The sequence below is a fragment of the Myotis daubentonii genome, chromosome 18 (assembly GCF_963259705.1).
Source record: "Myotis daubentonii chromosome 18, mMyoDau2.1, whole genome shotgun sequence".
Taxonomy (NCBI): Eukaryota; Metazoa; Chordata; class Mammalia; order Chiroptera; family Vespertilionidae; genus Myotis; species Myotis daubentonii.
This window is the reverse complement of record NC_081857.1, coordinates 29,513,642-29,525,723: the sequence shown is the minus strand read 5'-3', so window position 1 is coordinate 29,525,723 and position 12,082 is coordinate 29,513,642. Positions and strand designations below refer to the sequence as shown.

The 12,082-nt window shown below is 54.3% G+C and overlaps 1 protein-coding gene across 1 annotated transcript in view; it reads right to left on the bottom strand.

Moving 5' to 3' along the window:
* Positions 1–1,081: 1,081 nt before the first annotated feature.
* The window catches only part of ADAR (adenosine deaminase RNA specific), a 19,948-nt gene continuing 8,947 nt past the window's right edge, over positions 1,082–12,082 (bottom strand). The window contains 12 exon segments of the mRNA XM_059675050.1: positions 1,082–3,548; positions 3,669–3,796; positions 4,137–4,249; positions 4,579–4,761; positions 5,094–5,224; positions 5,459–5,581; positions 5,944–6,037; positions 6,336–6,507; positions 6,808–6,955; positions 11,680–11,740; positions 11,743–11,869; positions 11,996–12,078. Coding sequence (XP_059531033.1) covers positions 3,311–3,548; positions 3,669–3,796; positions 4,137–4,249; positions 4,579–4,761; positions 5,094–5,224; positions 5,459–5,581; positions 5,944–6,037; positions 6,336–6,507; positions 6,808–6,955; positions 11,680–11,740; positions 11,743–11,869; positions 11,996–12,078 — 1,601 coding nt within the window. The 3' untranslated portion in view covers positions 1,082–3,310.

Below are 12,082 nucleotides of genomic sequence, written 5' to 3'. Positions count from 1 at the left end.
CCCTGCGTGCTGGGAAGTCAAGGCTGTAGTCTGCGTGGAGGCCAGCCCTGCTCCCGGAACAGTGGTTTGATCTGGACCCAAATCCTGGAGACGGCATTAAATGGTGGGCCTCCTGGATGAAAGGCGGGGTGGACGGCACTAAGGAAAACACTGTGGTCCCGCAGGCAGTCTGCTTTCCCGCCTGAGGCGGGCGGCCGGGACAGCCTTCACGCCTGGCACTAGCCTTAGTAGGTGGGAAACTGCCCACTTTCTCAAAGTCCTGGACACTCCATCCCTCTGAATGGGGCCAGGGGCTGCCTGAGAACAGGACAGCGGCGCTCCTGGCACATCCTGGCAGCAGACCCATAACCCTTCCCTGCGTTTAAAAGCTGTCCAGCTCACCCAGCACCATTTCAACAGATTGAGCCACACCCAGAGTTCTGGTCCTTAATGTGCCCCAAACATGCACCCGCCTCAGCTGCTGCATCTGTGTAATGGATGAGGAAGGAGGCTTTGCTGTGACAGCCGCACCCTTGTGTCCTCTGGCGTATCATTCTTAAAAGGTCAAGCATGAGTCTTGTAGAAATTCTGGACTAAATTACAATGTGGCAAGTGGTGCATTCTCTTTGAAATTCAAGACGAAGAAATATTCTGGATGCCAGCTATGCAGTAAAAGGCAATGGCCCGCCTCCTGAGACGGCCACCCAGCCAGTCCTGGTTCAGGCGGCACATCCCGCAGGCGGAACACCTTTTGGGGCGGGGAGTGTGGGAGGGAGGGGCTGTAAACACATCCCTCCAGGAGAGGTGGGATTCTGTAGGTGATTTGTGATACTGTCTCATGGCCTCTTTTCTGACTCTGGGCTTTGAAATCTTGCCTATCCAAGTCTCTGGGAACAAGACATTTAAGGGGTGGGCTCTGACTGGGGGGGATGCCTGATGTACCTCACCCGGACGCAAGCTCAGTTCCCAGGTAGGTGCACTGAAATGGCCTCTTTCTGCAGGCGGGGATGGCCTTCTCCCCAAGTATCAGACGCAGCTAGTGCTGGTGCCAGAAATCCCTCCGTCCCCACTCTCCCCTCCCCCAAGAAACCAAGACTTGAAGTTTTCTACCAATTCAGATTATTTATTTCTTTAGAAGGAATGTATAATGTTAGTCACGTATCAGGGAGACACATAAGAGCGGAATTTAAAAACTGCAGCCTGTGGCACCAAGTCCAGGCTCGGGCTGTGCCCCCTCTGCTCCTGGAGTCACTGTTTCGACCCCAAAACCCAACAGTCTCTTCCCAGGGAGTAAGGGAAACGGTGTCAAGCGGCGGCAGTTTTTACAAGTGATTATTCCAGGAACGCACACAAGCCACGGTTCAGACAAATCAACTACAAAGTCATTTTTAAAAAAAGGGGGAGGGAGAAGGGGGTCCTGCTTATTAGAAACAAAGATTGGACAGAAGGTGAGAACACTCCAGGCAGGCTCTGCCTCCTGTGACCCCGAGGGGCACGGGGTGCGGCCGTGCAGGGCTGACACAGGGCTGTTTCCAGCAGACACGGGGGGCAGGTGCCTGGCTCTCTTCCTACAGCAGAAGCCAAACACCGCACGGCTGGCTGCCAGACGAGAGCCGGGGTGAGGGGGCTCTGGTCTCTGGAGAGCCCCGTGCTCTGCAGGAGGCCCCGGGGCCCAGGTTCAGAGGCACAGTGGGCGCCACCCCCCCAGCCTCAAGAACCAGGTCGGCTGCCTCCGAGGCAGGACTGGCCCCTGTGCCTTCAGTTGTCACAGGGCCAGGGCGGGCAGGCGCCTCCCTCCAGAGGACAGCACTGCTCCCCTGCCAGCTCCCATGGAGACGTCCTTAGTGCATCATGAAACTTGGGTTTTCGCATTTGGTCAATCTTGGGGGACAGTAGCCACAGGAAAGTGTGAATGTGGATGTATCCATTGCTGAAGAGGTGGGACCGATGGGCGTTCACTAGTCAGTAGTGCGGGGCGAGGGAGGGTGAAAGGTGTGTGAGCTGCTGGCTCAGCATGTTCACAGGTAAAGATGGAGGGACCCTCTAGAGCAAGCCTGTCAAACTCGTGGCCAATGGGCCGCATGCCTCAAACACGCGTCTGACAGGCTTGCTCTAGAGGAAGAGCCGGCTCCGGGCTGAGTGGCAGGGCCTCTGTGCTTTTCCGGAGCAGGTACATCCGCCTGACACGGCCCAGAGGGAGGCCGACGGCTCTGACCACAGGCGCCATTAGCTTGAGGTGTAGACCCGGGGCTCCACCTCACGGGATCTGCAGACAACCTGCCCTCCATCTACAGCTGCAGTCCTGTGTCCGTCCCTAAAGACCCCTGTGACCTGCTCCCAACGACCTTCTGAAGCTCTCCGGCAAAACAAAAGCACTTGAAAAATTACATCTGAATCTAAATCTGTGCAACTGCAGGTTATCTGTAGCAGTTAGGACCCGACTCTTACGGCGTTCTTTTACAGACTCCTAAGTCACCCGCGGCTCCATGAGCTTCCCTGGGTGTGGCTGTCAAGGGAGACCTGCGGGTGGAAGAGTGCTGTGACCTCGTCCCTTTCTGCCTTATTCCTGCTGAGTCCAGAGGCAATCTGCCCTGAGGCCCTCACCCCCACTGCAGGCACATTCCTAGGAATGCTGTGGGAGGGGCAGCTGGGAGCTTGCCTGCTCCCCGGGCCTGCCTGAGCTCCCTGGGAAATGGTCTGCTAGCTGCAGGGGCACCTGGGCTGCACCTCCCTCAGCGGGCTCTAAGAAGCTCTGCTCCTTCCGGGGCCGCAGGGCTCTCCTCCTGCTTGTAGGGCTGTCTCCTCTTTACCCTCTTGGAGGGAAATGAGAAACTTGACCACAGGAAGGAATCTCGACGGGGCGGAGGGGCTTGCAGAATCCGCAAATGAAATCAGTTCCTGATGTGACTCACAGAGTTGACTGGAACCTAATCAAGACCTCAAGAGGCCAGGGTAGCACACTGAGGGGCAGGAAATGGAAACCCCCAAACAGAACTGGTGAGGAAACGGGCTGCGGGTGCTCAGTGACGGCTTCCGCGCTGGTTGAAGGAGAGAGACCCCTTTTCTCTCCCCTCACGTCTCTACCTCTTTGCTTGGGAAAAGAGAAGGGGCCTGGTGAGACCTGGCTGGTATTCCCAAAGAAAGCAGGATAAATAGGAACCCCGAGGTCTCAGTATCACCAATTGTGGTTCCATTAAAAAAAAAAAAAGAAAAAAAAAGGAGAAAATAAAAGAAAAATTAAAAAAAACAAAACCCTTGACTAACATGAGGAATGCTACGACCTGCCTCTCGCCCCAGTGACACGCCCGCCACCCGCCAGGCCCGAGTCACACTATACTGGGCAGAGGTGGAAATTCTTTTCCTCCTGAGGTTTGCTTATCCAGTTCCCATAGCCCATGTCCTTCAGGCCTTTTTTGAAGTGGTTCTTGGCTATCTCGTATTCACGGGCAGCTCGCTTGGCCTCACCATAGGAGAGTTTAAGTAGATCCCTGCGGCCCCGGAAGGAGCAGAGCTTCTTAAATAGGAGGAAAATGTTCTTTTTGGAGACCCGGGACAGTTCATTCCGTGGCCTGGGGAAACAGAAACGTTACTCAGCCAGGGCCGGCGCCGTGGCGGGCGGGTAGCTCGGAAGCCTGGAGGCTGGCACCCACGCCGTCCCTGTGAGCCGCTCTGTGCTCCCTGCTCCTTACCCGTCCACGGTGCCCCTGGTGCCGTCCAGGATCTCCAGGTCGTAGCCGTCAGCCAGACACCAGTTGACGCTCGTCTCCTTGGTCTTCCCGGACTGCCTTTTGGAATCATAGACGCTGACCCGGCCAACCTAGGAGTCGCAGGAGCAGCGGGAGAGGACGGACACGTCTCAGGAAAAGGTTAGAAGCAGGGACCCGAGTCTCAGGGGGCAAAGGGAGTGAGGGCTCGGGACCTTGCCCCTCATTTATGTAGGATTCTACGTGGCTGAAACTCTAGGCACACTAACCCCACTTTGATGGAAATTCATTCCAGACTAAAAGGGGGAAAGCTGTTGGCATTCACAGGAGAAAAGGGTAGGTTCTTGGGATACCAACTAAGGCTCCCTGGGCCACACCGGACTTTTTTGCTCTGCGAACAGATGGCTTGAGGAGGAGAAAATGGCGAGGGAAAAGCAGACAGGGTTATAGCACCTTGGGGTGGTTGACAACAAAGGGATAGCGCAGTCCATTCTCAAACGCACTCCCATCTCTCGTCACACGACAGCAAATGGCACGAGTCAGATGCCCTTGGCTGAAGAGGTAACCTGGGTGTGAGAAAAAGCACACGTTTGGCACCAGGAATGAACTGGGAAGGCGGAGGGCTGTGGAGGTCAAGAAAAGGAAGACACTGCCGTTTTAGCCGCTGTGTTTCAGGGACTCATCGGGAGAGACCTGCCTGGCACGTCCCTCACCTGGGCTTGCTGCCTAAACCCGTCTTCCCATCACGACAGATGGGCACTCAGCATCAATTACTGACTCGCACACACTTTGAAAAGCGGAGACACTGTGCTAACTCCTGGCCACGAAGCATGCGGTTTGCTGAGATCTGGGCCTAGAAGGGCAGGCTGGTTCTGGCTCCCGGGATGGCCCTTACCCAGTGTGACTGACTTGAGGTACACGGGCTGCAGGAAGTGGGTCAACAGTGCCCCTTGCAGGCCGAGCACGTTCCAGCGGAGGATCTTGTCACTGCAGGACATGGTGCGGAGTCTCTCCCCGAGCCGGATGCCGTCCCACGTGGGCACAATGTCACTGGACTCCACGGGGATCGTGCCTTCCCCTGCGTGAGAGCTTGGGTCAGACCCACAGTGGCCCTGGGCGGAAGCACGCCCTGCACGGCTCTATCCATTCCCATGGCTGTGAGAGGAACAGCCGGGAGCCGACTCCCATGCTGCTACTTCCAGCCAGGCTCTCTCAGGGCGAGGGCAGCTCTGCCTCCTCTCTGATCCTCATCTTCCTGCGCACATGTCCCCCACCCAGACCTTCCCTCTCCCTGTAAACAGGACCCTCCAACCCCTGCAATTAATGGCAAAACCCCGGCAGCGGTGCCCGGGGCCCCGGAGGAGCCTGGGCTCAGCAGAGCCCTGGTGTGGGGAGGAGGCGTGCACTCACCGTTCTCCACCTTGGTGCGGAGCTTGCCTTGCTTGGGGTTCTCGAAGACGGGGTAGTGGCGGTCTGTGCTCTCCACCGCGCGGTCGCTGCAGGACTTGTCAAAGAGCGCACCATCCCCACACGGGGCCGTGCTGCAGGACAGGGCACCTGTTAACACTCGCCCAGGCAGAGGTTTCTCTTCCTCCCCTGGGCTCAAGAACTGTCCCATGTGGTGGGAGACGGGGGTGGGCAGAAGCGTACGTGGGAGTCATTCCATTCCAGGTCCGTACAGAGCGGAGTGGGGCCCATGGACTCGCTGTTTACGGACTAGGAGAGCATTCCACACCCCCCCTGGAGCCGGCAGGGCCCGCTCGGGCGGCACAGACCTGATGTAGAGGTGGAACGACACGGTCTTCTTGATCTGCAGCCTTTTCCCTCCCTTCGCGAGCTCAAATATGCTGTCCTTAGCCGTCTGGGGGTTGTACTTCATCAGCTCGCTGTAGAGAAACCTGCAGGAGGAAGTTGGGTCAGAGACAGTGGGAGCCTGGGGAGCAGCTGCTTCTGGGATCTGCCCCCAGTAAGGAGGCGCCTAACGCTGCAGCCCTTTCAGTTTCTCGGGCAGGAAGGCCCGGGGTCTCCCTGGGGCCTCGGCATTTCTTTGTGGGGGCGGGAGGGGCTGGCCCGACCCGTCTAGCCGCTGTGGGGGTGTCGGAGCTGCCATGGGGGTGGGAGGGGCTGGCCCGGCCCATCTGGGGGTGTCGGAGCTGCCGTGGGGGTGGGAGGGGCTGGCCCGACCCGTCTGGGGGTGTCGGAGCTGCCGTGGGGGTGTCGGAGCCGCTGTGGGGGCGGGAGGGGCTGGCTGGCCGCGCACCTGACGAAGCCCCTGCGGGAGATGATCTCCGCGTGGCAGTCGTTGACGGTCTCGCCCTTCAGGCTCAGGGAGTCGCCTTTCACACAGCGATTGCCTGCAGGACCGGAAGGAAGGACGTGTGAATGCCCAAAGGACAGCGATGATGAATTGGGGGGGGGGGGGGGGGCCGGCTCAGTCTTAGGGCGTGAAGGCGGCGCAGCCGCACTTCATCAGATCCTGACTCCCGTCCTCCCTTCCCTGGGGATGAGCACGCACCCCCCCTCCCCATGATCTGGAGCTAAAGGGACGTGTAATCGCCTGTGTTCCCATCGTACACTCGCCCCAGGGGACCCCAGGAGAGGACAAGGCCACCTCCAGGCACCGTGCGGGCGGGGGCGGGCAGCCTCGCCCACCTGTCCCCAGGCTGACCACCACTCCCAGGTCCTTGGAGTCCTTCTTCATGATGATGGCAGCCAGGATCTTGCGGCCCAGCAAGGAGGGCTGGAAGCTGTTGGTGAGCGCGTTGAAGCACCGGTGGCTCAGCATGGCTATCTGGTCGTGGAAGGTGCTGCCGGTGAGAGGGAGCTGCGGGGCAGGAGGCCGAGTCAGGGCCGGAGCGGGCGGGGAGAGCGCGCTCACCCGACGGTGGACCGTCCTGTCCCCTCGCGGGCCTGGTGTCCCTCCCGCGTTCTCGGAGGCTAATATGAAAGCCCGGGAGTGATGCACATACTAGCAACGGAAAGCTAACTCCACCCGGCGGAGCTGGCTGGGCCCCCAAGGAAGAGAGCACGAAGGAGACGGCTTAACTGTCTTTGGCTGTGCATCTGGGGACCTCGAGAGGAGGAGCATAGTTCTTCTGAGAGTGGCCCCTGTCACTGGGGTTACCTCTGTGAAACCCATGCGCTCTGCCTTCTCGTTCTCCCCAATCAGGACGCGGAGGGCGGCGTCCGCTGCCTCCTGCTTGCCTTGTTTCTTGCTGTGCGCGCAGACGGCTGGGAACCAGCGACCCCCAACTTTTGCTTGGTAAACAAACCTTTGGGATGAGAGGCAGGGGACAAAGACAAGCATCTGAATTGCCGGCAGGTGTAGGAAACGCAAGTTTTGCTTAAGAGGCAGCCATCAGCCCATCCCCGTCACAGCTCTCCAAGGCAGCAGTGCTTGGACTTTGGACATTCCTGGGTCGCAGTGTGGTTTTTGCTAGATTCGGATATAACCTGGACTGTTACTTAGGTCAGAACGTCAAGTCTGCCCTAGACCAGGGATGGCTATGGGGGACGGGGGAGCACCTTGGCATGTGACTCTGCTGACTTAAAGGGCTTGAGTAAGCAGGGAGGTGGGCAGTGCCGCTGTGGGCCGGGGGGTCTCACACATAGAGAGGGAAGAGCAGGATGGAGCAAAATGGCTGGAGCGTCTCTCCGACCAGAGTTCAAGAAGCCTAGCTTTCAAACACCCTGATCTGCGGGTTGGAGACCCTGCTTTGGCTAATCCACATGCGTATGGGAAAAGCTTCAGATCGAGGCTGGGGAGCTCAGGCGGTCACGGGAACCGAGCTTCTCGCTAGTCCTTGCTCATCCAAGGCATCCAACACCTTCACTCTATTGTGCTGGTGCCAGAGGTGCTGCAGGGCGGTGGGCTGACGGCCGGTGAAGGACAGGGACAGTGGGTGAAAGACCCTGGAGGGGGCGGGGCTAGCATGGTGGGTCTCCGCCAGGTGGAGAATTTCACGGCTGTTCATGTGTTTGCACATGGATCATGTATGTATCGATGATAAAAATCTGTGAATTGTGCAGTTAGAATCCTTAGAGCCGCACTGTCCAGTATGGTAGATACTAGCCACACGAGGCTATTACTTTGATTAAAATTCAATACAATTAATAATTCAGTTCCTCAGTCATACTAGCCACATTTCAAATGCTCAATAACCACATGTGGCTGGTGGTCAGCCTTTTTAGCAAAACGCTGGGGACAAAAGCTCCTGGAATGAGTTAAGAAAGACAAAGACTACAAATTGACAGGTTTGGCTGGGAGGGGAGCAGAGAGATGAGGTGGGCTCAAGGGAAGGTCCCGAGGTCGGACATGGGCATGTCTGCAGGCTGACATAAGTACCCAGCCTGGTGCCGAGGGAGGGAGGGACCCGAAGGGGCGGACGAGGGGGAAGGGGCCCAGGCACAGCGATGGAGGAAGGATGCTTCCGGCAGGTGGTGCGGACAGAAGCAGGCAGGGAGGTGGATTTGCTGATGGCCAAGGTGAAGTACTGGTCATATGATTATTGCTATTTTCTCAATTAAGTGTGAACTAAGATCACCAGTTTAGAGTGAGGAAGAGGGATTTTGGTGGAAATTTGAAGAAAGAGGCAAAGGTCTGAAATGGTTTTCTCAGAGTAGGAAAGAAAACTTAGTACAAAAATGCAGCAGGAAAAGGCTGGGAAGAGAACACCGGGGGTGGAGGCAAGTGGCAGCCCCTCAGTTAGAACCTTTCAGTGCTGGGAAGGCAGCAGCACGACGTCTCCAAGGCCTGTGGCCTCCCATCAGCTCGTCTCACCGGCCGGGCGCCTGTGCTGTCTGCCCCGCCCACCGGGCCTCCTGCAGCTGCCTAGCAGCACCGCTCTCTTCCCACCGCAGCAGCACCGTGGGCGACTGTCTCCTCCGCCTAGAGCCCCCCACTTCTCCCTTAATCTCCCTCCTCAGAGAAGCCCTCGCCCCTCCGGACTCAGGTCATGCACGGAGGTTGTCAGGCACATGCCACTCGAGCCCTTTGTCATACATGTCAAACACGAGAGCTCACGTTTCTTTACGCGACTACTGATGACTATCTGGCTCCTGCACTAACAAATAAGACGTACTCCACAAATACTGGTTGAATGACTAAAGTAGGGAGGTCAGGTGACTACTGCCCTGGGTTCTGAGAGAGAAGATAGTGCTTAGCCTAGAGGGTAAGTGGAGCTGGAAAGACGAGGAAGGATTTGGGATGGAAACTGTAGACATAACAGAACTCACGGATGGAGAGTGGTGTCATTTACTGAGATGGGAAGACAAGGGCAGAGAGGTTGAGGGAGCAAAAATCAAGAGTGCTGCTTTTGAGATGTCCGTCCAAGAAGCGGCAAGCAAGCAGCTGGATCGAGGAGTCTGGCGCTCTGAAAAGGTCTCCAGCATTTTGATATTAAAAGTCGTAAGCCATAGCCGGTTTGGCTCAGTGGACAGAGCGTCGGCCTGTGGGTTCGATTCCAGTCAAGGGCGCGTGCCTTGATCCCCAGCCCGGTCGAGTCCCATGCAGGAGGCAACCAATCGATGTTTCTGTCTCTCCCCCCCTTCCACTCTCTCTAGAAATCAATGGAAAAATATCTTCGAGGGAGGATAAAAACAAAAAAAAAGGTAAAAAAAAAATTAGTGAAGGTTGCCAAGGACAGAGAGAAAGGAAAAAAAGAGGACCCAGCATGACTCACATTAAGGAGTGAAGTGTGTTACTGTGCCAGACGTTCAATACACGTAGCTTCTCAATCAGTATTTTCTCTCCTCAGTGCAGCCTTCCCCGGCTCCCCAGGGACACTGGCCAATGTGCACTGTGTCCCCACAGTCCTTGCATTCACCGCCAGTAAGCCCTGTGCTGTGCTTGTGTCTGCAGTCCATTCAGGGGCACTTTTCATACCTTTAATCTGGTTCACAGTGAGTTCTCAGGTTCTGAGTGAATGATTTGAAGCCCTCGGGAGGACTGTATGGAAAGTTTTACAGAAGTGAAAGAGGAAATGGACTAAACCTGCCACCGATGGAGGTTAAAGGACGAGGGGAGTGCGAAGGGTGTGAACGAGGAGCCTGTGGCTTTAACCAAGGGTGGAGCCTGTGACACATCCTAAATGCATCGTGCCCAGGAGAGGACCTTTTCTGGCCTTGTCGATGTTGACTGTTCTAAAGTGGGGTGCACGCTGGTCAACGTACTAGGTTTAAAAAAAAAAAAATCCCCACCCAAGGATATTTTTTTCCATTGATTTTCAGAGAGAATGGAAAGGAGGGAAAGAGAAACAGTGAAGTGAGAGATACATCGATTGGTTTTTCTCCTTTAATCTATTAATATGGTAAATTATGATAAATATCTGAATGTAGAATAATCTTTGGTGCCATTTTTCACATTTTCGAATGGCAAAGATAAAAATGTTGATAATACCATATTGGTCATGGTGTAAGGGAAAAGCCATTTTTATATATGGGGTGGGGCAAAAGTAGGTTTGAAAATTATTCATATGGAAATAATACAATAATTAATAAAATAATAATATAAGCATAAACTCTGTACTCACAGCTATAAACCTACTTTTGCCCACCCTGTATTGTTGGTATAAGCATAAACTGGTATGATTCTCACTGGAGGAAAGTTTAGCAATATTTGCCAAAATTCTGTATGTACATGTTATTCATTGCAGCCTTGTTTATCATAGCAAAAGTCTGGAAACAATCCAAGTGGTCATCAATAAGGGCTGGTTAAATAAATCATGACATTGGCACACTGCACTTTGTAGCCATATACAAAGAATACAAAGTAACATGGAAATTCTCCAAGGTAATACTGTTATACGTGGAAAGCAAGCTGGAGATCAATATATATACTTCCTTGTATTTATACGAGGGTACTATGAAAGGATACATAATAACAAAGTTACTACATGTTGGTGTGTTGGGTGGGTGTATGTGTGTGTGTAGGTGAGAGTTGGGCCGAAGGGAGAGTGGGTGAGAATGAGCTTTATATACTTTTTTGTTTTTGAATAATTTTAACTTGGATAGTCTATTACCTATTTAAAAAAAAACTTAAAAAAAGGTACATGACCCATGTTTGCCCAGAAATTCCTGAAAATGTGTACTACAGACATGTAAGCAGACATACGTAGAAGGACAGTTACTGAGGAGTGTTTTTAATAGTAAGACCAGAACTAACCTAAATGTCATTGGAAATGGGTTAAATAGATTATGTAAGGGTGGGTGCTTCAACAGCAGCAACATTCTCTTTCTTAAATTAGGTAAACTACATGGGTATCTGTTTCCGAAAAGACCTTTCATATCTCTGGTTTAATAGCTGTGCAGGAGTCGGACAGATCTGTACATGCTGATTTGTAATGATCTCTACTGGTAAGGAAAGGAGTTAAGGCCTGGCACAGAACATATGTTAAATACTTATTTTTAAAACAAAAAGAAAAACATGCTAATATATGCTCGAAAGTTCTAGAGGGACTCAGTCAGTTGGTAATAGTGTATGGGGAGCATGGGGAGGGAACTAGAGTCTGTTAGAAATGAGACCTTTCGTTGCATACTTTTTGAATCAGCTTGAGTGATTTCTTGAAAATGAAAATTAGTTAAAATTAAAAAGGATTACACTCATTGGAAAAGTGACTATCATCTCAGGATGCTCAGCGTCTAGGGCAGGGTGGGGAACCTTTTCCTGCCAAGGGCCATCTGGATATTTATAACAGCATTCACCGGCCATACCAAATGATCAGCTTAAAAATTCCGTTGCTATGACACCGGCCATACCAAATGATCAGCTTAAAAATTCCGTTGCTATGACAAAAGCTCCTAGGTGTATTACATTTCGAGCTCCACCCGTAACGGTGCCTTGGCCGGGCCAAGACCAGACGATACGGCCCGCGGGCCGCATGCTCCCCACCCGCTCTAGGGGGTCACGGAGACATGGCTAACACACATCCTTCCTTTCCCTGGGTTCCAGGTGGACCCCACCTGTGACACATGCTGCGGCCGGGACAGGAGCACTCACTTGGGCTCGTGAGGAGGTCCGGACTGGTCAACCAGCTTGAACTCGGCAGCGAAGCCGTGGAGCGGGCGTACTCCAGCAGGCCGCCCACCGGGTTGGTGTTCAGGTATCTGACGAGCTCGCCGATCTTCCTAACCTTGTTGGGCATCATCGACTCCAAGTTATCAAATGACTCCGTGCTGGTACCTCCGGACTGAAAGGGAATCAGCCGAGCAAAGAGGAACCGTAAACACTGAAGGCGACCGAGGGCTCCCGGGCAACCCTAAGCCATCCTGCTGCTAAACATGACCGGCCTCTTCTGAGTCGAAAATGACCTCACCTGGTTATCGGAAGGTGCCGAGTTGGTGGCCTCCTCGTGCAGGGCCTTCATGGCTTCCTCGGCGGCCATCTGCTTGCCGCTTTCTTG